The sequence below is a fragment of the Rhinatrema bivittatum genome, chromosome 2 (genome assembly GCF_901001135.1).
Source record: "Rhinatrema bivittatum chromosome 2, aRhiBiv1.1, whole genome shotgun sequence".
In the NCBI taxonomy this organism is placed as follows: Eukaryota; Metazoa; Chordata; class Amphibia; order Gymnophiona; family Rhinatrematidae; genus Rhinatrema; species Rhinatrema bivittatum.
Genome location: NC_042616.1, coordinates 221,719,373 through 221,745,438, shown reverse-complemented (window position 1 = coordinate 221,745,438; position 26,066 = coordinate 221,719,373). Strand labels below are relative to the sequence as shown.

At 43.8% G+C, this 26,066-nt stretch overlaps 1 protein-coding gene across 1 annotated transcript in view; it reads right to left on the bottom strand.

The window, feature by feature from the left end:
• The window catches only part of CHN2 (chimerin 2), a 480,978-nt gene that overhangs the window by 230,412 nt on the left and 224,500 nt on the right, over nucleotides 1-26,066 (bottom strand). Inside the window, exons 3-5 of the mRNA XM_029589197.1 lie at nucleotides 25,075-25,130; nucleotides 21,942-21,973; nucleotides 5,426-5,539 (exon numbers count right to left, since the gene is read on the bottom strand). Of these exons, the coding sequence (XP_029445057.1) occupies nucleotides 5,426-5,539; nucleotides 21,942-21,973; nucleotides 25,075-25,130 (202 nt within the window). The remainder of the gene's footprint in view (nucleotides 1-5,425; nucleotides 5,540-21,941; nucleotides 21,974-25,074; nucleotides 25,131-26,066) is intronic.

Below are 26,066 nucleotides of genomic sequence, written 5' to 3'. Positions count from 1 at the left end.
CATGCGCCCAACAAACAAAGCAAAGGCAGGCATTCACCTGCTGGCTGCTGCATATGAAGGCAGCCAGCGAGGTGAGGGTAAGAGCCCGATCGTGGGGCAAAAACATTTTTGCCTGCACCATGTCTAGTCTGGCTCCTAAGAAGTCCAGCTGAGGAGAAAGACAGAGGTGAGACTTTGGGTAGTTGATCAAGAACCCCAAGGATTGTAGAGTCCACACTGTCAAGGTTAAAGCACTCAGCACCCCTGTGTGGGAATCTCTCTTGATCAACCAATCATCTAGGTACGGAAAGACATGCACCGCACAATGACTGAGATACAAATCCACCACCGCTAGGCATTTGGTAAAGACGCGAGGGGCTGAGGCAAACCCAAAAGGCAGCACCTTGTACTAGTAGTGAGCTTTCCCCACCAGAAAGCAGAGATATTTTCTGTGGTCAGGGAAGATGGCTATTTGAGCATAAGCTTCCTTGAGATTGAGGGAGCACAGCCAGTCTCCTCTTTTGAGAAGGGGAATCAACGTGCCCAGAGAGACAATCTTGAATTTTTCTCTTAAGAGAAATTTCTTCAATGCCCTGAGGTTGAGGATGGGGTGTAAGCCACTGTTCCTCTTCAGAATTAGGAAATACCTCGAATAGAACCCTCAGCCCTGCTGGGGTTGAGGAACCCCTGCTGCGAAAAGGGTGAAGAGTTCTGTTTGAAGTATGACCTGCTGGGCGGATGAACCCCATGATGGGCAAGCGGGGAGAGGTCCCTGGGAGCCATCTGATGTTGAGTCGGTACCTCTGATGGATTATAGTAAGGACCCATCGATCTAAAGTGACCTCCTTCCAGTGATGGCGAAGCCAATGAGCCTGCTTCCCACTAGGGGATCCGGCAGCAGGGGTGCACTCGGGTGACTTGTGCTCCCTCACCGCCAGTCAAAAACCCGTAGCCAGGGCTTGCTGGGGTCTGGATGCTTGCTGCTGGTGAGGGCGGCCCCCGAAGCTAGTGCGTGGCACGCAAGCTCAAAAAGCCAGAGGATAATACTTCCTCTGCCGATAGAAGGACGTCCCGGAACCTGGTCTGGAAGATTTCCTGGTTGAGGAAGAGGCGTCAGAAATGCTAGCGGAAAGCTGTTGAAGGGTGTCATGGTGGTCCTTCAATTGCTCTACCACATCCCGGACCTTATCCCCAAAGAGGTTGTCACCTGTGCAGAGGAGATCAGCTAGCTTTTCTTGTACCTCTGGATGGCGGTCAGAAGCTCTGAACCAGGCCATCCTATGGGCGCCGATGCACACCGCAGCTACGCGGGCCACAGTTTCAAATACATCATAGGTGGATCTCACCTCATGTTTGCCAGCCTCTAAACCCAGCAGGACGATAGCTAAGAATGCCTCCTGTTGCTGTTGAAGCAGGCTCTCTGAGAGGTCCTGGAGTCACTTCCATAGGTTCCGGTGATACTGGGTCATGTACAACTGGTAGGCGGCAATACGGGTGATAAGCATAGTGCCCTGGAAGACCTTTCTACCCAAGGCATCGAGCTCCCTATATTCCCACCCTAGGGGAGCAGAAGAATGGGCAGGGAGCACCTGGCTTTTTTCAGGATGGACTCTACAACCACCAACTAGCGGGGGAGGTGCCACTTCTCGAACCCCACAGTTTGCTGTACCAAATAGGTTGCATCCGCCTTTCTATTGCCGGGGGATACAGAGATCGGGTGCTCCCACATCTGGAGGAGAAGGTCCTCCAGATGTGGAGAAGATGGGAACCACCATGATTTCCTTAGGAGCATCGACAAACTAGAGCACTTCCAGCATCTTATGTCACGCATCCTCCTCCATAAGGAGCTGGAAGGGAATAGCCTCGGCCATGGCCCTGACAAACCCTGTGAAAGGAAGATCCTTGGTGGGGGACCAATGCCTTTCCTCTAATGGGGAATGCTCGGAGAGGGGTTCATCTGAATATTCGGACAAAGATTCTGAGGAATCGTCCCCCCCCCCCCCATAGGTCATAAGGGCCTTCCTCCTCTCTAAGGCCAGCGCGGAGCGGGCAAGGCCTGTGAGGGATTCCAGCCCTGAGCTCCAATGGCTTTGGAAGCATTGAAGGCACCACAGGAATCTGTTCCCCCGACATCAGGGGACTGAGGGTCGTCAGAGGCCGAAGGGCCCAGGTAAAGACTCGGAGAACCGAGACCTCAGGAATGCGAAACTGGCGGCATCTTCCTTCTCAGAGGATCTGATGAGAGGAATTGCCTAACAGGACTTCCAAACACTCAAGCAGAGGTGCCAAAATAGATGGCGGAGACTCTGGCACCGGCATGGGGACTGGTGGTGAGGGGGCCTAACAATCCGAAGAGCTCTGAGTACCGCGATCTGTACCCTGCGGTCCAACTCAACCTGAAAGTCTGGTGAGACCTGGACTGAAGGAGGGGGATGAGGTGTCACCGGTAGGGATGTGCAGCCAAAAGGTTTCGTTGCATTCATGATTCGGATTCGTCGGGGCGCAAATGCGTTACATTCGGCCGTATGGCGCCCCAATGTGTTAATACGGCGAGTTAAATTCGTGTCCCAGCTAAAATTAAAATTAACTACAACCCCCCTCCCTCCTGACCCCCCCAAGACTTACCAAAACTCCCTGGTGGTCCAGCGTGGAGTCCAGAAGCCATCCCTGCACTTGTTTGCTGGTTTCATCATGGCACCGATAGCCTGTGTCACAGGGGCTACCGGTGCCATTGGTCAGCCCCTGTCACATGGTCACCGGCGCCATCTTGTGCTCCTATCATGTGACAAGGGCTGACCAATGGCACCGGTAGCCCCTGTGACATAGTATGGGCAAAGGCTATCGGCGCCATTTTGAGTCCTGGCATTGGACGGCCGGCGTGCAGGAGGTCGCTCCGGGACCCCCGTTGGACCCACAGCGCCATTTTGAGTCCCGGACCCTCAAAATGGCGCCGATCACCTTTGCCCTCACTATGTGTGACATAGTGAGGGGCAAAAGTGATCGGCGCCATTTTGAGTATTGGCATCGGATGGCCGGCATGCAGGAGGTCGCTCCCGGACCCCCGCTGGACTTTTGGCAAGTCTTGTGGGGGTGAGGAGGCCCCCCCAAGCTGGCCAAAAGTCCCTGTGGGTCCAACGGGGGTCCCGGAGCGACCTCCTGCACGCCGGCCGTCCGATGCCAGGACTCAAAATGGCGCCGATAGCCTTTACCCATACTATGTCACAGGGGCTACCGGTGCCATTGGTCAGCCCCTGTCACATGGTAGGAGCACAAGATGGTGCCTGTGACCATGTGACAGGGGCTGACCAATGGCACCGGTAGCCCCTGTGACACAGGCTATCGGTGCCATGATGAAACCGGCAAACGAGTGCAGGGATGGCTTCTGGACTCCACGCTGGACCACCAGGGAGTTTTGGTAAGTCTTGGGGGGGTCAGGAGGGTGGGGGGTTTAAATTTTTATTTAGGAGGCCGAATAAAACAGAAATCTGTTAAATACGTGGGGAGTCGCGATGCGTTTCGCCTCCCCACGTATTTAACAGATAGGACAAAATAAGTTGCGGATTACAAATACGTGGAAAACGGATGCACATCCCTAGTCACCGGCTCTTCCTTAGTCCTCCAAGGTGGCTTGGTGTCCTGCACCGATATCTGTGGGGAACACGTGGGACTCCCGGGTACATCAGAGGATGGGACTGCCGAGGAACGGGGTCTCTTCAGTGGCAGTACAGCAGCCACCAGTACCCACACCGGAACTGGAGCCATGCATTGACAGTGACCAGTGTCAATGCTTGCGGGACCTCCCACAGTGCTTGGCCCAGTCTTTCCCCAGCACCAAGGAGGTGAAGGATCCTGATGTCCTGGAAAGCGGTGAAATCATGGAGGATCAGTCACAGTTTCCATGATCCTTTGAAGAAGCAGAAAAAGGAGTGGCGAGAGGGAGCGTATTAAGGGCCACCCCTCGACCCTCTGGCTTCGATGACTCTGAAGCAGGCATAGATGAAGCAGACTTTTTAAAACCGAAATGTTTCTCCATGTTGTCAAGGCATTCACAATGGCCTTTGGGGGTCATCTGATCACAACAGCTGACACCCTCGGACGTTGTGCGAAGGCCCCAGGGCAGAGGATTCAAACCTTATGCAGATCCGTGATGGACATGGTCCACAGGCACTGGGGGCACCAATGAAAGCCGGACGCCATAGAAAAGTACCCGATGTGCAGTCGTTGACCGGTGGTCACCGAGAGGCGAGAAGCTGAGAATAGACCGCAAAGAAGCAGAAAAACAGAAGTTCTAACCTACCGTGCCAAGGAGGCACTGACTGCGAAGGGGGACCCAATGTTAGAAAAAAAATACTTTTCTCGCAAGAAAACAGAGCAGAGTTCCACGAACCTCAAGGCAATTGCACCACAGAAAAAGAAAGACTGAAGGGGGAATTTGCATGGATAGTGGCATGCTGGGCATACTCAATGTACTGGTCAAAGCTTCTAGAAATTCCATTGGATGATGTCACCCACATGTGAGGACTACCATCTTGCTTGTCCTAGGAGAAAGGAACGGCTCAATAATGCATTTGGTGCAACTGACAGCATTTTGACAACTTCGACCGTCTCTCCCTGATTCAGAAGACTACGGCATATTTGTAAATGGGTCATATATTGTGTTATGCTTTATTTCCCTTCGTATTGTATTCATTTGGAAAAAAAAAACCTGAGTAAAACAGTTTTAAAAAAATACTAGCTACATGATCTATTTGCACAGTGCTATCTGGATCAATGTCCAAAATATCAGCTTTCCTGTTTTATGGCTCTCCTTTGGTCTTATTTCTTAGTTCCCTTTTATTGCCCTAAAGCATTCAATATTTTATGTGTTTAAACCTTTGGAACTAAAGTTGTGTGCCTTTTATTATAATCATGCCTCCTTGCCTGAGTCCACAGTTTCCTTCTCCATGTTTGCTTCTGTTTCACACGTGTCTGTGAGAGGCCTGCATGCATGTGGTTCTGATCAGGACAAGCATGACAGTGCCCAGATTTACTCAGATTCAAAATGGTAAGAGGGCCCCTCAGAGGAGGTGTTTTCCAAAACTTTAAGTGATTAACATCTTACGTAGGAACTGCATGCAAAGCCACAAGACAAGACAAGGGAATCTTAATATTAAGGCCATTTGAATTATTTAAAACAACCCTCCAAAAATGAAAAAATTACCAGTATAGCTGCTTTAACGCAGAAACATTTTTAGCCAGCTGCCTACAACATGCTCGCTCTTCTCTATTCATGTTTTTTACTCTGGAATGTTAGTGCAGCTGATTGTTGTCATTCAACCCTGCCAAAGCAGCTATGCCATTGGTTAGTGGCACAGCAGACATGCAAATGAGGGTGTTAAGGGCTATGCTGCTATATTATATTTACATCATCACTAAAAGGTTAGCAAGGCCAGGCTTTCCTGTTTACCTTAATGCCAGAGTGTAGCAGCCAGGCTGACGCTCACTTTCTCTAATAAGATATGCACCTTCTGCGCCGGCGAGAACCTCATCCGCTTGCGTCCGGGAAATTATTCCATGGAACCTGATGGGGGCAGAAAGACCAAGGCTTTACTGCAAACTCTCTGAATAAATCATTAGAATTTACCAGTCCATATATCAATATGATTGTGCAATAAAGTAAACCCCCAGAGGGAGCTAGGATGACAGCTAAGATTACAAAGACAGAGGGACAGAGATTGTTTGTGCTGCTGAATGCTCTTTTATAAGTCAACCTCCCCTCACACACACACAGTATGTGGGTAATTTAGATACTGAAAATGCAGCAAAAACAGAAGAGGAGAGCAAGTTTATTAGATACCATGGAAAAAGCTTGGAAGATATGGCGATTCCTTGACCTTTTGTTTGATACAAGAACTAAGGCTAGGGCTTTTAGGACGTGGAATTGAGAGGCAATTCAGAGAATAAGCATTCAATATAAAAAATCCTCTATCAGATCTGTATACAGATTGTGTTCAACAGTGACTTACACTGCAACCTATTCATGAAATCAAATGCCCTGCAAAGTCACTATCTGAAGTGAAGAAAGTATAGAACAAACTGATATGACCCTAGTTTGTTTGTCCTTTCAATACCAGTAAAGAAGTATGGAGGGAGGTAACATAGGAGAGTGCTGCTTCGTTTCAGAGTTGAACTGGCACACTCATGAACTGTACTGTATGAAGCGTGTCATTACTCAAGTGCTGTTTCCTCCATGTCCCTTGGAACATTTCATAGAAACATAGAAACATAGAAATGACGGCAGAAGAAGACCGAATGGCCCATCCAGTCTGCCCAGCAAGCCTCACACATTTTTTCTCTCATTCTTATCTGTTTCTCTTAGCTCCTTGTTCTATTCCCCTTCCACCCCCACCATTAATGTAGAGAGCAGTGATGGAGCTGCATCCAAGTGAAATATCTAGCTTGATTAGTTAGGGGTAGTAGGGGCAGTAACCGCCGCGATAAGCAAGCTACACCCATGCTTATTTGTTTTACCTAGACTATGTTGTACAGCCCTTGTTGGTTTGTTTTTTTTTTTTTTTTTCTCCCCTGCCGTTGAAGCAGAGAGCCATGCTGGATATGCATTGAAAGTGAAGTATCAGGCACATTTGGTTTGGGATAGTAACCGCCGTAACAAGCCAGCTACTCCTCGCTTTGTGATTGCGAATCCTTTTTTTTTTCTTCACCCCTGTCGTTGAAGCTATGCAGGATATGCGTGAAGCATCAGTCTTTTGTTTTTGTTTTTGGTTTGTTTTTTTTCCCCTGCCGTTGAAGCAGAGAGCTATGCTGGAAATGCGTGATGTATCAGTCTTTCTCCCATGCCGATGAAGCAGAGAACCATGCTGGATATGCATGGAAAGTGAAGTATCAGGCACATTTGGTTTGGGGTAGTAACCGCCGTAACAAGCCAGCTACTCTCCGCTTTTTGAGTGCGAACCCTTTTTCTTCTCCCTTGCCGTTGTAGCAGAGAGCTCTCCTTTAGAATTTTTTGTCCACTTGGGAATTTCCTTTTTACCAAAGACAGAGAGGAATTCCCTGCAAAAAAAGTCAACTGCAGTAGCCATACATTCTACTTATGGCAAAAAAGAGATCTGTAGAGCCAGTGGGAGGACAAGCATAGAGTGAGAAGGCTGAACATTGGCTTGTCAGGAAAATGTGGTTTACAGGCAGTAAAACAGGGAATATAGTAAAAGATTGTGACATACAGGAATATTTGGTTCAAAAGGCACAAGGGTCTTCAACAGGGAAGAAGTGCATTGAAATAATTTAAAAACACATATTTCAGCATATTTTTATACTTATTACACATCCTGGGACCAAAAATAATTAGTATTTCTTCAAAATAAAAACAATTCCCAACTTTTAATATTGTTTTTAATGTTTGTCCAATCACATTGAGATAAGAGGACATTGTGATATAATCAGAAATTGTTAAAGTGACTTTCCTCTGCACATAGACAAGCAGCATTAACATATGAATCTGTCTGACAAATCACAATGCTTCAATTTTGTCAAGCAAGTTATAAACTGACCCTGGGTGGGACAAATCCGTTGGCTGACACCCAGGGGTACACAAAAAAGGGAGATGATTTCTGCATTCAACTCTTCTGAAATCTCTCTCTACAAACAGCATTTACCACTCTAAGTTCCAGGATTCTACTTAAGGGTGAACAATAGTTTTTATACTTGTTTCTTGCAATACAAGCCCTTCTCTGTCCTCTTTACACAGTACTGATAAGTTTCACAGTCTTCGCATCTGAAAAACCCACTGAGGAGCAGGGTGGTTTTCAACTTCTTTTTACTAATAGTTGATTAAATGACTGAATAATACTTACAGCTTCAATTCGGATTTCAATTAAAGTAAAAAAAAATAAGACAGCAGAAAGGTTAATCAGCTTGTGACTCCACTTTAGCAAAGTCTCTCAACTCTTCTGGAAGCACTTAGTTACACTCAGATACCTTCTCTTCTCAATTACTTCAAATGCTCAGAATATTCAGATTGAAGTTAATTCAATCCTGCTTTCTTTTTAGATTTAATTCCCAGATCTCATTAATCCCAATATTTTATCAGAACTTAGTCCCAAATTTATGCCCTTTCCCAAACCTTCTTAAATCCTTTAACTCCTTACAAAATACCAGTTGGGCACTTTACTCTCACTTGTATTTCCTCTGAATAATCAGCAACAACGTTCTTGTTACCTTCACTTCCTTGCCACTTTGTATTCTGTTTCCTTCCCTTTATGCCATTTGCTGGGATCCTCTCTTCCAGCATGAACTCTCCACAGTTCTGGTTCTTTCAGGATGAAAGACCCCACTCTCTCAATTGTTTGATTACAGAGTCCTGGGAACCAAGGGACATCATCTCCCAGTGGAACAAAAATAGCCTTGAACCCAAAAGGGGGAAAAACCATGCAAGAGACAGGATGGAATAAAACTTCCTTGCCTCAGAACAGAGGAGATAGTGCAAAAAGGCAGCTAATTGAAAGTTTAAATTCCTCTACATCAGGTCACTGTCAGGCCTATCCTCTGAGGGAGAGATAGTACATTGCAGGTCTCCTTTACTCCAAATCCAGTCTTGCATACAGGGACCCCAATCCACTGCAACAAGGGGGACTAGCTCTCACATGGAATTCTCCAAAAATTGGATTAAAAGAGTTAAAGAATGCAAAATCTGGTCCACGGGAGGCCAAACACCAACAGGAACAGTCCCATACTCCTTTCCATTAACATAAGGAAAAATTGATAAAGAGAGACAGAGTGCCCCTAGCTCCTTGAAAGACTAATTAAAAATCCACGAGGATAGATGGTGCTTGGGAATGATAAACAGCTAGGTTACACCATCCTCAACTCCCACATGGGGAAGGAAAACCCAAACCTTTCTTTACAAATTTTCTACACTGAAGCCCCCCTGTTAAATAGTATACTCCTTTTAGTAATGGAAACCAAATGTTCCCTACACTGAATAAACTAGAAACTGAGAAAAAAATACCTGAATGAATCAGATCTCCCTCTTCTTCTTCAAGTCCCATTTGTCACCACCAAATTTAACACCTGATTTATTACACATTTTCCGGTAAACACAAAATGGGACAAAAGCCTTTCTCAGGTTCTTATTTATTTTTTAACCAACAGCTGTCTCTTGCTCCACTGAACATTCAGCTCAATCAAAATGTCTCTCAACTGGAGCTACACTGTTCTGAGCTTTCACTGCAGATAACCATGCTTTTATTCCTTCTCCTTCCTCCCATGTAGCCTAGCCTTCATTGTACCTTCTTTCCGAGAAGCACAGAATACAGGGGCCAATGTAATAAGCCGCGCTGACCTTAGCATGGCTTCTTTTTTCTTTTTCTGTCCCAATTTTTCAGCACTAGCACAACCCTGGTATTTAATAGGAGTTTAGCACCAAACATCATGCAGTAAAACAAGAATTAAACCCACTCCAGGATTAGTGAGTCTCCATGCAAACTGCAGGGGAAAGAACTTATCAGCTATTACCATGCAATGCAGGGATAGATGCCTCAAGGCATACAGTTTTATGTAGATTGTTTCACCACAGGAAATTGACCTCCTGGGTCAGAGTAAGAGTTACAGTTCCTGCAAGAGATCGGAACCAGCTCTGAAGAGTTTTGGTCAGTTACAAGGTAGATGGGCAAATTTGTTCCAAGTTCCTACTGGAGGGTTATAAACCATGTGGCATCGCCTTGCAGATACTCTCGCTCTTGTTTGGGAAAGGCTCGCCACTCTAAATTTTGTAACTTAGCTGAGTTTAAAAAAGGTTTGGACAAGCTCCTGGAGGAGAAGTCCATAAACTGCTATTAACTTGACTTAGAAAACAGCCATTGCTATTACAGGCATCAGTAGCATGGGATATACTTAGCGTTTGGGTACTTGCCAGGTACTTGTAACCTGGATTGGCCACTGTTGGAAACAGCTTGCTGGACTTGATGGACCCTTGGTCTGACCCAATATGGCAACTTCTTATGTTCTTAAACCACAGATGCTGCAACCAATGTTGCATGACTGGAGAAAATAGAAGGAAAGGAATGGGACGAGAAAGAGGGAAATGGTTTCCACAGAAAGAGAGAGACAAAGAAGGAAGGGAAAGACAAAAAATAGTAAAAGGTAATCCAAGGAAGGAGAGTCTATTCTACTCTGGCACACTTCTTCTGAGGCGCCTCACTCACTTCTTTCTTCTTCTTTTATTTTTAAGTCGATCAGCCTTCTACATGTATGTGTATATCTACATAGATATAGATAGATAGAAACATAAGAAATGCCGTGCTGGATCACACCAAGGAGCTCGCGCACAGCATTTTAAGGTGAATTTTCAAAATTTCACACGGTAAAATATAGTATGTACACGCACAGGTAGCCTCAACTCATGCATTCTGAATTTTATAAAAATAAAAAATGCATGCATATGTTCACTTATGCGTGCACATATACAAATGTAGAAAAGGGGCAGTCTATGAATGTTCTGGGACAGGGCTATTTTAAAAGACACTTACACATGTCTATTTTCTAATATACTCATTTTTATACCTGCTCATTATTTGGCATAAGTAATATTAAACATGTGTAATGGACACTACGATGTTACTATTAAGTCCTGGGTATTCCTGTATTCATAAAGCAGTTTATGTTGGATCAGAAAAAAGGGGAGGAACCATTTGGTACAGCCCCTCCTTTTGAGGGTGCTGGGATGGCCGGCCTCAAGAGAGTTAATGAAAGCAGCTTGTAACAGTGAGCTCTGGGGGCACTGCAGCTTTGAGTTGGACTTAGGAGGAAGTGTAGGAGTTTTTGCCTGTGTTAGTTTTTGGGCCTACACTAGGACTCAGGTACCATCTGCCTGCAGTTCCTGGGTAAGGTCAAGGGAGCATCCCTCTCAGTCCACTAACTGGCTGGCTGGGTTGTTCTTGGGATATTTTGGGGGGACGTTTTGTGGTAGGAGCCTTATGAGACCCCTGGGCCTCTCCTGAGCACAGGGAATGGGGAACCCCATGCTTGGAGCACCTAGAGATAGGGAAGACCTACCCTTTTGAAGCAAAGAACAATTCTGATATTAAGATCAATTTTTGGGATAAAGAGACATTCTGGTTAGATGATCTGGGAGGAAGAGTTTTGCCTCCCATGCTTCATCCCCTGAGAAGGAACACAGAGTTGTTTGTGATCCCCCTCCAACTTGGGATTTGAATACTGTTTGTGAGATCAAGAAGGACTTAGGAAAGCTGTGAGTAAAATCAAATATGAGTTACATCTGAGGACCCCCCAACTTGGAGTCTTCACCCCGGGAAGAGAGATAATTGGGAGTCAGGTACAGAGACTGTGTAGTAGATGTCGGCCAGCTGGAAGGGGTTTTCCATTCCAACAAGGATACATTCCTGCCCATTTGGGAACCTCATTAATTCAAACCCTGAATGGTGAGTACTTTCCTGGCCCCTGGACCAAGACAAAGAAATCCTTGCACAGATAGAGAAAAGATGAAGAACTGTAACAGCCGCCTGTGGAAACCAAAGGAATTAAGTTCAGTTGTGCCAGTATTTCATCTGATTACTCATCAGGAAAGGTTTTGATTTTGGACACTAAACACCCCCAAGTCTCTTGTGCATTCTTTCCGACGCCTGCAACATCCACAGTGTTGAGAAGAGTGTACCTCTTCCGGGGAACACAAGTAGAAGCTCCCCTCTCACACGGGGCCCTGGAAGCAAATCTCCCGCCCCCCCCCCCCTACCTACTAAGGATTCAGCCCAGGGGAAAAGAGGGATAGTGAGAGAGTGAGCTGGGGAGTGGGTCCAGCCCCAGAGAGACTTAACATTTTTTATGACCCCTATCTGTGTTCAGCCCGCACCCAGGGATGAGAGTTGCATGTGTTTATTGTGAAGTACTGACAGGGTGGGATTTCTGGATGGACTTCAGGCTGAAGAAGGTCTCGGCAAACCGGTGGACTGTTTTCTGGAACTGGTTAACTTCCTCGATGGCCCATGTTTTCAATTTGGCCAACTTACGCATGTAAATCAGGACAACGCAAGTAAGTCCAAGTTTACTTAGACATGTAAAATATGGTTGTGTATATTTTTAAAATAGGTGAGTAAAGTACGTGTGTTCAATGCACTGAAACACGTGCTTTCAATGGACGGCATGTATTCATGCATAAGCCTACATATGCGTGTATGTTGTGTGGTAGAATTAGGCTTATTTTATAAAATGAGCACATATACAAGTATTATAAAATACTACAGCAAAAATATGCGAGGCTACATCAATGTGCATATGATGCCATGCACAGTTGTTTGAAGTTATCCTCTGTCTCTGAAAGTGACTTAACTGGCAGATCCCATGAAATAGACCTATTTCTTGTTACTCATTGCCTGGAATGCTTTTGCTATCTTTTTATAGTCTACCTGGCTAATCTTTTATGAACTTTTCATCCAGGAATTTGTCCAAACCTTTTTTAAACTTTGCTATACTAGTAGTTTTGACCACACCCTCTGGCAACAGATTCCAGATTGATAATGCACTCAGTAAAAAAAAAAGTACTTTCTACAATTTGTATTAAATATGCTGGTTATTAGTTTCATGGCATGTCCCATTGTTTTAGTATTATTTAAAAGGGTAGATAACTGCTCTTTATTTACCCATTCCACCCCATTCATGATTTTATAAAAACTTCTATCATATCCCCTCTCAGCCGTCTTTTCCAAGCTGAAGAGACCTAACCTGTGTAAATTTTTAGACAGTAACCTCATCATAGGAGAGTCGGTCTAATTCCCTTTATCATTTTGTCATCCTCTTCTGCACTTTTTCTCGTTCCACTATGTCTTTTTTAAGATGGGGAGACCAGAACTGCACAAATATTCAAGGTGTGGTCACACCATGGAGTGATACAGAGGCAATATATGTTCTCTTTTATTCTCCACTCCTTTTCAGATCACTCCTAACATTCTATTTGCTTTTTCAACCATTGCCACACGCTGAGCAATTTATTGTCTACAAGAACTCAAAGGTCCTTTAGCTCAGTGATGACTCCCAATATAGAACCCATCATTGTGTACCTGTAGCTGGAAATATTTTACCCTGGGTGCATCACTTTGCACTTATTTCCAAATTAAATTTAATCTGCCATTCAGATGTCAAAGCTCCTAGTCTCACAATCTCTCACAATCTCTCTCTCTCTATATATATATATATACACACACACACACACACATATATGGAATTATTAAAAATATCTTTGCAAACACTTCTTTAAGAGCTCATTTTATAAAAATGTCTGCCCAAGTTAAAAAAAAATAGTAGTATAAGACACCTAAAAATCCCTCCCTCCCCCCTTCCCCAATGCAAAGAACCCTAGTCAGAAGAGGAGAAGACCTTACCTCTTTCCCACCAGACTGCTGCCAACATGGAGTTGAACCGGCTTATTCATTTATTTCCTTCAAGGAAGGGGCCAATCAGTGGCCAGTGAATAAACGAATGAATATTAAATGCTGATACCGCAGCCTGATGGGAGGAAGTAAGGTCTTCTCCTTGGCTGGGAAGCTGGAAGGAATAATTGGGAATTTTGGTGTCTCACAAATTCATGGCTTGAACCCTGACTGCATATGAGAAGGCTGGCATGGCTATCACCCATACAAATATAGCCAACACAGCTCGCTTTAATGTGAATACACAAACACTGACACACTTCAAAGTCATTGTGGTGTATTAAAACACTGCTGCAAGATATACTACCTTTAAAAAAAATAAAAATGCATTTTTTTGAGAGCTATAGTAGTGCTCACAGCAGATATTGGGGACGCTGTAGCGACTGCTCTAAGCAGAAGAGGGAGCCCTTTTTGTTCACCCTGGTTTTGCAAATGGCTGTGAATTAAAAAAAAAAAAAAAAGCATGCCTTTTCCATTTAGCAAATTTTATGTTTATTTTTACTCATAGGACATTTGCATGTCATTAGCTTACTGCATCTTTGACACCACAGATACCTATCCTGTGTGTAAATTAAAACCAGTACTAAAATTTGACTCCCATTTTAGTGCAGATTTTCTTACATTAGCTCCACAGTTTCCTTCTGAACCTGGTGCAAGTGAACTCTTGAGCCAATCTGTAGGTGTTCTTGAGTGATGGCTGTGATTCCCTCCCTTCTAGAGGCATTGTACACTGCCTCTGCAATGTCACCAGCAGGAAGAAAAGGAGCCAAGTCTGGAAATTGAACCCTGGGTTTCCAGCATGGCAGCACATAGCACTGCCACTGGGCCTCCCCTAAATGGGTGCTTCTGAAGCGGTACCCAATTTGTGGTCATTAATCGAAAGCATGACAAGCAGAAGGAAGCAAAGAGACAGTGTTCTAATGCTGATTTTTCTGCTCCTAGCAAATTCATTTTAAATTCTCCCCCCTCCCCTTAAAACTGGACAATTATGGAGAAAATAAAAGTTCCAGCAGTACAGCCTTATTACTATAATTAGATCTCTCAGCCTATTCACAACAAATTTTTAATTCTGCTATGAGTAAGAAGCACTGCTGTTTGAGGCTGGACATCCCTCAAATTATACTACATCTAACTAATAGCAGAACAGTCAGTGCCTGTATCAAAATAGCTAATGATTTCATAGTGAAGCATTTGAGTAAGACAAAGTGCATTTCAAAAGCATGCTTCGATCCCGCTTTGGATATTGACCATTAGTCAAAAATAGGGGATTATGAACATATCAAGTGTCATAACCCAATCATGGTTCAATAAACCAGGGGCCTTATCTTTTTATTGCTATTGCAATTGTGAAGCTGTGATTGAATTCTCTAGGATGGCTCAAGTTAAGATATGCAACTATAGCAATTAGGAGCAAGCTGCCTGGCAAGGTGGTCATTAATCATTATTAATGTTTCTTTAACGGCACACAATGCATGGGCTAAAAGAAGGCCATTGGAAGAAAACTTCATTGAAGGGGCCTGAAGAAGTGGATTATTCCCAGCAATAGCATGGGATGTCACCTTGAGTACTAATAATAAGAAACAAAGGCAAAAGAAGGAGGGGGATGAAGAGAAACTAAGGTCAGGAACAAAAGAAAAAGACTTGCAGTATAAACAAGAAAAGATTGCATAATCCACTAGGACTATAGGATCTTCTCTGCTTGATCCAAAGTCATGATATGTCTTCTCCTTTAGTGATATACATTTTGGATGCTTCTTTATAAACCAAATTCTTAAACATTTTTCCTTAATTTCCAAAATATTGATATATTTATTCTACTGCAAGCTTGAATTTATACAAGCACTATATAGCAGAAGGAAACCCAGCTGCACTGAAATACCAAGGAACTGTACATGCTGAGTCATCTAAGCAGATATCACCATAGAAGACTATCCAATTCCTAAGTGATGAAATTAATTTTAGCTAACTTCCAAACAACACTGAAGCACAGGACATGGGAGATCTGGACCTAGGAATTTGAAAGTGAGAGAAAACAATGTAAGGCTACTTTTCTTGTAATAAGAGGCAACATGGCTCTCATACCTTGCTTCATCACAATTCTTATACATCGTATGATTGCTGTGTTAGTCCACTTGGATAGCAAGTTTGCTTCCCTGTAAACAGAATTCTATGGAGACAGCAGGATGAATTAGCCAAAATGCATGGGTGATGTCATCTGACAGCACTGATATGGACCCAAGCTCTGAGAGCTCAATAAAGACTTTATTGAGCATCCATGAGTGTTCTGATGTACACACTGTCTCATGAGACCTTCAGTCTCTTCCAGAGCTTAACTTTAGTGAGGTAGTGGACACTCCCGGAGGTGGGCAGGTATTAAGTATGGATAATTCATCCTTCTGTCTACAGAGTACCCTGTTTACATATAAGCAACCTTGTTTCTCCATCAACAAGCAGACATAAATTAGCCATAATGCATGGGGAGTCCTAAGTTAGGTTTGCATTGTTCAATCATTTAAGGTGGAGAGTGAACTCCTGGGTGAACAGGCTGCACAGAACTGATTTTCCAAAGTTACTGTCTCCTAGACACAAGAAAGTGTGAACAGACAACAAGTAGTAGCTTTGCAAATGTCTTTAATAGAAGTGGCCCTGAGATCAGCCACTGATGTTGCCATGGCTCTCACTTAATGAGCCATGATAAAGTCTGTAATCTGTTAAGAGAGCCAGTACATAACAATGAACTATACAATTTGTTAGCCAATTGTATAGGAGTTCTTTTGGTAACTGCCCTTCCCAATCTATTGGGATCAAAGGACAAAGAACTAAGAAGCTTGACAGTGAGGTTGAGTCCTCTTTAGGTAATACACCAGGGCTCTTTTACATTCCAAGATTAAACAGCCCATTCTCCTTAGTGTGCATGTGGTCTTGGAAAAGATGTAGGTAGCAAAATGACTTGATTAATGTGGGACAGACACCACTTTTGAAAATAATTCGAGGTGTGTTTGTAAAATCACCTTCTTATGAAAAGACTGATGGTGTAAGTGATATGAAACCAGTTCCTGTGGTCACTTACTCTTTGTGCCAAAGTGACGGTCACAAGAAACAATCCATTTCAAGTGAGAAACTTCAAGCCCATCAACTTGAAAGGTTTGAAAATATGTTTCATGAGCTGAGTGAGGATTACATCAAGGTCTTAGGGTTGTGGAGGTTTACTGACTGGAGATGTTGAATGCCACAATCGTTTCATGAATTTTAATACCAAGGGGGAGAGAGAGATTGGAATGCCTTCCTCCTGCTAGTGAGGTACTAATGCCAGAGGACAAGAGGCAGAATAGATACTGAAGCAAGTCTCCTGGGCCACAGGAGAAAGGATCCAACAGGCTGGTCCTACATCAAGACAAGAACCTCTTCCGTTTAAAACTGTAGGTTCTTCTAGATGAAGGCTTCCTGGAAGAAGTCAGAATATTTTCCACCTCTTTGGAAAGGTGTAAGGAAGATACTAATGTGCGTTCCATATTCATCCACCATTGAAGGGATATTCTCATCCTGGGAATCGCTGAGATTTGGTGGAATATTGGCTGAAAGAGCTGATCTCTTTGGTTTCAGAGGCCCCACTGAAGGCCTCACATTTGCAGATGAGTCAGAGGAACCACATGCATCATAGAGAAAAGGACCAGAACTAATCATGCTGATATTTGGCCTTGCTGAAGGAGAGATAGGTATCAGGCCCATCAGCAAAGCAGCTCTTTTGCTAGGGAGAAATGCTTTCTCCTGAAGAGAGTCTATCCAGGCTTCTATAAACTGAATTCTTCGAGCTGGCACCATGTTTGACGTCAAATTTGACCAGAAAACCCAGAGACTGGAGAAGCTGTATGGTCTTCACATGGGAATTCAGAACTTTTGACAGGAATAGACCCATCACTAGCCAATCCTCCAAGTATGGGAACATGCATAGTCCCTGCCAATGAAGCTGGGTTGCCACTCCTCAAGGCTTTTTGTGAACATATTCTGGGCCACATAGAGAGAAAAGGAAGCACCTTTTATTGGTAATGTGCATTGTTCACCAGAAACTTGAGGAATTTCTGATGGGTGGGGTGAATGGGGATGTGAACATATGAATCCTTTAGATGCAGAGTACACATCCAATCCATCTGTGGAATGAAAAGAATAATTGTCTGGAGAGAGGTCATCTTGAAACTCTCAGAACCAACAACTTGTTCAGGCTCCTCAAGTCTAGAATAGGCTTCAAACCTCCTCACTTCTTGCGGATTAAGAAATACCAGGAACAGAAGCCCTGGCCACAATCCTGAGAAGGAACAGTTTCAACCACCTTCTGCTGAAGAAGATCACCTCCAACTGCAGTTGGGCTTAAGTAAGGTCTGAAATGAAGACTGAAATCCACTGGATCAGAGAAGGGTGAGAGAAGCATACATGGTAGCCATACTCCACAATTTTCAGAATCAAAAGAGCTGTATGTGATGGGGGATAAAAAACTAATGTGCACAGATTGGGAGTGGGAGCTTGGGGTGATACAGTCCAACTATCTGAAGGCGGTGAAGCAATGTGACAAGGCGATAGCTAAAGCCAGAAGAATGCTGGGCTGCATAGAGAGAATAACCAGTAAGAAGAAAAAAAAAAGATGTGATAATGTCCTTGTACAGGTCTTTGGTGAGGCCTTACCTGGAGTACTGTGTTCAGTTCTGGAGACTGTATCTGAAAAAGGATAGATACAGGATGGAGGTGGTACAGAGAAGGGTGACCAAAATGGTGTGGGGTGTGTACCAGAAGACCTATGAGGAGAAGCTGAAGGATCTGAATATGTATACCCTGGAGGAGAGGAGGTTCAGAGGAGTTATGATACAGACCATCAGATATCTAAATGGTTTTAATGATGCATGTTCCTCAAATCTTTTCTGGAGGAAAAGAAACAGTAGAACTAGGGGTCATGATATGAAACTAACTCCAGCGAGGCTCCAGCTGATACAGTCATTTAGCCAAAGAAAGAAGAGGACCAAGAAGAGGAGCTCCCAGGCCTGGCCCTGACCCTAGGCCAAGGCCCAGACATTAGAACCCGGCCTCCTAACTGAGGCTCGAGTGTCAGGACCTGGCTTCAGGGTTGGATTACAATGTCAGGCCTGGGTCCAGGCAGAGGCCCTGGCATCAGGACCAGGGCCTCCAGATTGGGTCATGGCGTTGGGCCCAGGCTTGGGCTCCAGCCTAGGCCTTGGCATTGGGACCAGGGCCTCTGGGTTGGGTTGTGGCGTTGGGCCTGGGCTCCAGCTCTGGCCTAGCCCAAGGTCCTGGTGTTGGGACCAGAGCCTCTGGGTCATGTTGCAGTATTGGGCCTGGGCTCGGGCCTAGGCATTGGGACCCATCCTCTGGGGGGGGGGGTGTCATGGGTCCAGGCCAAGGCCCCAGCATTGGGACATGGCCTCTGGGTCGGGTCACAGCATCAGGCCTGGGCCCAAGCTCCAGCCTAGGCCAAGGCGGTGGCCTTGAGTAGGCTGAGGCGACCTACCAAAGCCTTGGCCTATACAAGTCCAAGACTTCGGTCTAGTTGTAACCAGTGGATTCCCATTGGATCGGGTAAGTGGGGGCCGGGCTGGATCCAGGCCCTGGCATTTTTCTGAGAGAGTGGGAGGGAGGCCTAGTTTTCATTTTGGCTGTTTTGGTTTGGGTTTTGTTTTTTTTTAATTGTTTGTTTTTTTTTCACATGAATTAAACAAATCAAGCAATCCACGAACCGAAATTCATGGGTAAAAAATACCTCCCGAAAATGAACCAATTTTTTTTCCCCCTGCACATCCATAATGGAGTAACCTGCACGGAGTGGCAGTTACTACCATAAGAAGCTTGCTGGGCAGACTGGATGGCCCATTTGGTCTTTTTCTGTTGTCATTACTATGAAGGACTCACCTGTCCCTGGTTATATAGTGCTACTCTAGGGAGGAAGACAGAAAGAACCCTTTTCCCCACTGGAGAAGGCAGGGAGGCAGGTCTCAAAGTCATCAAAAACTGGTCCCAGGCTGCTGCTGAGCCTTTGGCTGATGCCTCTGTTGACCTCATTCAGGCAACTGTTGCTGCTGAGGAGTGGGAGAAGTTTGATGATGCTGATGAGAATGAAGGGATGTCTTTGGAAAAATGGACACTTGTAGGAAAAAATATTGGCATCGGGCATGAAATGGCTTGTACCCTGCCACAGCTGATGACTGTAGGGTGGACTGATACTCCTTCGAGTCACCATCTCTTTAACTCTGTTGCCAACTAAATTGTCCTCTATGCAAGGAACATCTACGAGAATATAATGCATGTACCTTTTCCAAGGCCTTTGAGGTCCAATGGAAATGACCAGAATCCTGGCCATGGTGTATGAAGTTTTGTAAATGGAACAATGAGGTGTTTCCCACATTCCTCCATATCGTCTACCGCATGATGCAAGTCCACCTGCTCTGGGTCGGATAATTCTATCAAAGGCTTTAGCTTTTGACAACAAACCAGGCACTCTGCATGGATCCCTGTAAGAGCATTTTCTCAAACACATCCACTGCTTTTGGATCCACCCAGGAGATGTATTGGCGTGATCATGAGTGCACTTTGCACGTTTCACTGCTGACTCCACTACTGCAGAATGTTATGGTAGTTGTACCACCCCAAAACCAGGGGAAGTCTGAACTTTGTACTTTAAATCTAGCTTCTGGGTAACCAGAAGGCAAAATGATGGCATCTGCCTTATCCCCCTCTGCAGGTCATTGAGGAGTTTGAGAACTGGGATTACCATGGAGTCCACTGGAAATTGATGGAACTGAAGCAGCCCAAAGACATCTGTCCTCAGGTTCTTTTCCTTTCTAAAACTGATGGACAGCTTTTTGCCAGCTTATCTATGGAACCTGGAATAGCAGAGATCATCCAGAAGAGAAGTATGCTGCAGCAATTCAAATAGGGGATTTGTAGGAATCTTCTTCCTCCCCCGACTGAGGGGGAAATACTGAGCCATGATCCAGACAATGAGGGCAACTGAGGAGATCTCCATTGATCCAAGGGGGACATGTCTAGTAGAAACTCAGAACGAACTGACCCCACTTATTCCCCTTTTGATTTGTGAAGGGACTCTCCAGAAGATGGAAAAACTACAACATCATGGTGAGGACTTACTCCCAATGCTGGAATCTCTTGAGGACAGGTACGCACTGGTGTAGGATTTTGGGCAGCCTCACTATGTAGAAAACATCCTCTATTTTGAACAGAAGACATTCTAATCTCCCTCGCCAGTCTTCAGAGCTTAAGCAGAGATGTCTTTGCCACTGGTTGAGGGAGTCTAAAAAGAGCTGGATGAGAGATTTCTTCAGAAACCCAGATTGGCTCATCCTCACTTGGAGCTGCCAGTGAAGTGGCTAAAGCCAAGGAGGATCTCTGCACCTCAATAGCTGCATCTACTGTGGGAGTGATAGGCTTTGGCTGGCTCTGGGTCTGCATAAAATAAATGGCTCAGTGCCAAAGGGATAGTCCGTGCCATGAAAGATGATGGGACCTGCACTGATAAGGCTATCTCCTGGCTCTGCATCTAGGAAGGGCTCGCTGCAGTGGACTCCTGAGTCAATAGCGGCAGTATTTTCTTTGGCTCTGAGGAAGATGGACCCAGACAGAGATAGCAGATAGCATGTGTATACATGATGGACATTTGACAACCACAGATTTATTTATTTATTTATTTATTTATTTAGAGAATTTTATATACCGACAGCCGTTTGCACATCGTATCGGTTTACATGTAACTTATAACTAATTGGCAATGCCATTACATAGAACAGGAACAAAGTGTACAATAACTAACCATAACAAGATAACCTGGATAACTGAGAAACTATTTACAGATTCAATGGTATATACACCATGATTTGGTTAGAAACGGATGCAGGCCTTGGGCTTTTCCATACTCATTTAACTCTTTTTTTTTTTTTTTTTTTTTAAAGAATTTAAAAATTCTGATTGAGGGGCTGCCAAGAAAGTGATAAAAAAATATTCTGAAGAAGCAACGAGGCAGTAAAAAGGGCACTAAAGCCCAAAACAGAAAAATTGCAAGAGACTGGGACACAACCATGCAGTAGCTCGAACAATGAAAGATTCACGAGGCAGTGTGCATATGCAAGACCTTCCGCACATGTTCAGTAAAGTCTTTACTTAGCTCTGAGAGTGGAGTCTTGTCAGAGCCTTCAAGATGTCACCCACACATTATGGTTAATTCATTCCTGTTTGTCAATGACGAAACACAGAAATAAAGGTCAAAAAAACAAGTTGCAAGCGATATCTTTTCTAGGATTAATGTAATACTTTTTTTTTAATTAGCTTTTGAGAGCTACGTTTCTTTCATGAAGTCACAATGGACTTCTTTTGCATTGACTTGATGGATGTTTTGATGCTGAAAGTTAGTCACAAATGTATTAAGTTATTCTAATAAAATGGTATTACCTACAATTTGTCTGTTGACCATTATCACAATTCTTGAAAACTATAATTGGATGACATACTTACTCTCTTCCATAATATTTTGGTCTGTTCTCCACCTAAGTAAAAAAAAAAAAAAAAAAAAAAGAGAGAGAGAAGAACAATTAATAATCCAGGAAGAAAACTATCTTTGTCATGAGTGCAGAACTGTGAATCATAGAAGGTTTCTACAAGGGGCCACCTGGTGGCTCAGTGTAATGCACCCCACATTGCCACAGAAGACCCGGGTTAGATTCATAATCACGCCTTTTTCTCCCCGAGCCAGACTGGACTGGAGATGCTGTGGTGGCAGTCTTCAGTGTATGGCTCCCTGGGGGAGAGAGTACCCTAATCATTGTACGAACAATAGTACACATCAGTGAAGCTTTGATGTGATTTTGAGCGAGGAAAGGGACACAAAGATGAGATTTGTATAATGTACTCTCGCCCTAGCTTGATAGCAACTAGGTAGTTGACTAATATGAGACCCTTATAAAAAGAGTTAGTCTCTCTCTAGCTCAAACTACATTGTGCTAAAATACCTATGCAAAGCACTAAAATAGTGCACATTGCAGTAACTCAAATTACCCTAACTACACACACCCCTGGGTTTGTTTTTTTTTGGGGTTTTTTTTTTTTTTTTTTTTTTTTTTTTTTTTTTATAGTGGGCACTATTCATGTGACGTTTATAGCAAAATGATGAATCTAGGCCTTACTTAGCTGGATAGGTGGAGGTTTTTCAAACTTATCCTGCTAAATGGTAGCAAAGTCACCACTTACTCATAGAAGTAGAAATGTATCCAGATTAAGTAATGCAATTCAGCTCTACTCATGTAATTGTGCTCCTAATTTTAATCATTTACATGAGAAGATTTAACTAGCGCAGTTTTCAAAGCAAACGTCTGCTTTTATACGCCTACTTCCTCAAATTTTGTAATAGGCGCGTGGCAATAAAATAACTAGTTTTACCTATTAGTCTACCAGTTTGCCCAATCCATCTGCAGCTCGTATAGACCCTCCAGGCTCCTGAAATCCCCCCATGTCACCCAGACCCCTCACCCAGTCATTGTTTCACTTTCAAGATGTTTATGATCACTTGCATCAGTTATTGAGAGAAGTAAATATACAAGTAAAAGAATTAAGTACTTCACTTTGGCAGCTTTTAAAATAGCAACTTATACACAACTTGGCCTCTTCTTGGAATGCCCCTAGCCTGTCCCTGGTCTGCCCTTCTTTTCAATCCACAAATTTACTCACAGTCCTTATGTTATGCACATATGTAGCAGTTTTTAAAATAGCGTTGACACGCATATTTTACGCGTGCACTTGCTCTATTTGTGCGCACAACTTTTGAAAATCTACCTCTAATTAAAATTTAGAACTACAAAGGTGGTCCCCAAAGATGGAAAAAAGAAAAAAAGAAAAAGAAAAATTGGAAGGAATATCATCTAGTTTAATTTTGCTGGATTCTGATACCAAGAAGTACAATATAAACAGTTGCACATTTAAATTACTTAGAATACAGATGGATTTTCAATGTGATCTAAATACAAGCAGCTTTGAACAGTCAAAAGAAGCTTCAACAAGAGCATGGGTCCTACAAAGTTTCCATTATTGTAAGAAAAAAAAAACTTCTGCAATCATACTGCAACTAGCAACTGTTAATTTTCCATCTAGTAGAAAGCAGAGTTGCTTACCTGTAACAGGTGTTCTCACAGGACAGCAGGATGTTAGTCCTCACATATGAGTCACATATGGGTGACATCATCAGGATGGAGCCCAATCACGGAACACTTTTGTCAAAGTTTCTAGAACTTTGACTGGCACCTACTGGGCATGCCCAGGAATGCACTGACCCTGCACTGACCCCTTTCAGTCTCGTCTTATAGTAAAAAGTACATGCGAAAAATGTAAGCTCTTAAGTCTTGCTCCTTGCCCCCGAAAAAAGTAAAATGTTAAATTCAGATCCCACCCAAAGCTTACACTATGAAGAGATGGTCTTCTGTGGATAGAGCAATCCTTGCTTGTCCTGCTCCACCCATGCCATTTTCAAAATTGCACCGGTTGACCCCAGGTGCTCTTCTGCCTCTCCATACCACCCATTCTTTTACGCCTGTTTCTCAGGTAAAAAATAAGTAAAAATCTGTGAGCAATAAAAAGCAGTTTGAGGATTCAATTGATGGCTACCAGTGGGTACCTTAGATTTATTCCAATTTGTGGCAACCCTTCTGCTACATTTGGCATGGGTCTAATTAAAAGGTTGAGAAGAAAGGTTTGGAGTAACTACCTATCATCAGAAAGAGAACCAATACAGCAGCTTCATCAGCCCTAAGTATGACCAAGCATTTGTACAGAAGGAAGGAGCACCTAAAACGTATTGGGGGAGTGCAGTCCTCTTAGACAGAAATAATTGTCAGCCAACAAGCCAGAACAATTTTACAGGATGAAACAAATATATTTGTGACTACATTTCTAGAGTTATGCTCTCTTTGTCACGTCAGGGAGTGTGAAAAGACACCTGATATTTCTCAGGATCCCTCTCTGGGAGGTACTGCTGCTTTATCTCCACTTCAGTTCAACATGCTCCCCCCAGTTTTTTCTGACCCAGAAACATTTAAAATGACATCAGAAGCATACATAACCACATCTTTTATCAAGCACAGTAAAACACTATAAAAAGGTCAGGATGCAAATAAAGAAGGATAAAAAAAAAAGTGCCTTCTACAACACCGAATTAAAAAACAATAATATGGAGAACCATAAGACATTTTCAACATGGCACAAGAAGTGTGCCCTTCCTTGTAATTGTGTGGCTTAGGAATGCCAATTGGCTTAATTTATTCCAGGTAGGTTGATCCGGTCCTGATTTTATCCCACTGCATGCAAGTATTGGCAGTTCTGATTTCTCTAAGGAAAGAAAGATCACAAGGCATGGGGTAAAACCAGAACTGGATCAGCCTATCTTGAAAATCTGAAGCCAGTTGGCAACCCTATATGTAGGAGAATAAGAAATCAGTAGTACCTAAAACTAGTTTATTTCAGCCTGATATAACACACATATACCCCCTAGTGCCTCAAGAACTGCCCACCGGGAAATCCGAAAATCTAAATTTCAGTGCTGGGAGGGGAGATGAGACATTATGCAGTTCCAGCACAATGCTGTGAGAGAAGAAGAACTGACCTCTTGAGGAGAAATGATTCTCTTAGGACGAGGTGCCTCCTGCTGCAACTGATACACTGCAAACGCAACAACAGAACAGCAGCATTCAGACAAAAGGCAAGACAAACATTTTAGACTTCTCGCTCCCTTTTACTTCTATTGGCTTTGATGCAAATGCAAAAATATGAATGTAAAACATTTCATCTTCGAAAACAGTTTATTTAGAGGGAGGGAAATTTTAAAAGGCATTTCCTGCTGGAAAAGCAGTGCTTCTCCTGCAGAAATGTCCTGTTATAAAATTGCCTGCCCGATATGTGGGTAAAAATGTGTGCAGTGCATAAGACCTGCATGTGTGCACTTTTACCTGTATCCAGGAGGTGAGCTCGGGGGCAGGGGTCCAGGCGGAGTAATCATTTACACATATACTTTCCGATAGTTTTGCTTATCGTGCAGTATATACATTTTTAAATAAACAAACAAACAGCATGGGGGTAATTTTCAAAAGGATTTATACATGTAAAGGTAGCATATATCATAGCTATTTTCTAAAGCCCATTTAAGCAGAAACAGGTGAATTTTCAAAGAAGCTACACATGTAAACGTAACATGCTATCATAGCAATTTTCAAAAGCCATTTACTCGCGTTAACTGCATTTACGCATGTAAAAACCTATTGACTATTCAATAGCATAAACTGTAGCAATTTTCATAGGCCCGCTTACATGGTACCCAGTTTTAAGAATGCAAATGCTTTTCCAAATCAGGCCCTTAAAGTACACTTAGGGGTGGATTTTAAAAGGGTTACGTGCATAAGTTACGCGCGTAACACTTAAAAAAAAACCCTGCGCGCGCCGAGCCTATTTTGCATAGGCTCGGCGGCACGCGCAAGCCCTGGGACGTATGTAAGTCCCGGGGCTTTGCTAGGGGGCGGCGCGATGTTCGGGGAATTCCGGGGGGGGGCATGGCCGAGGCCTCCGGACCAGCCCCCGGGTCGGGTGATGGCGCGCCAGCGG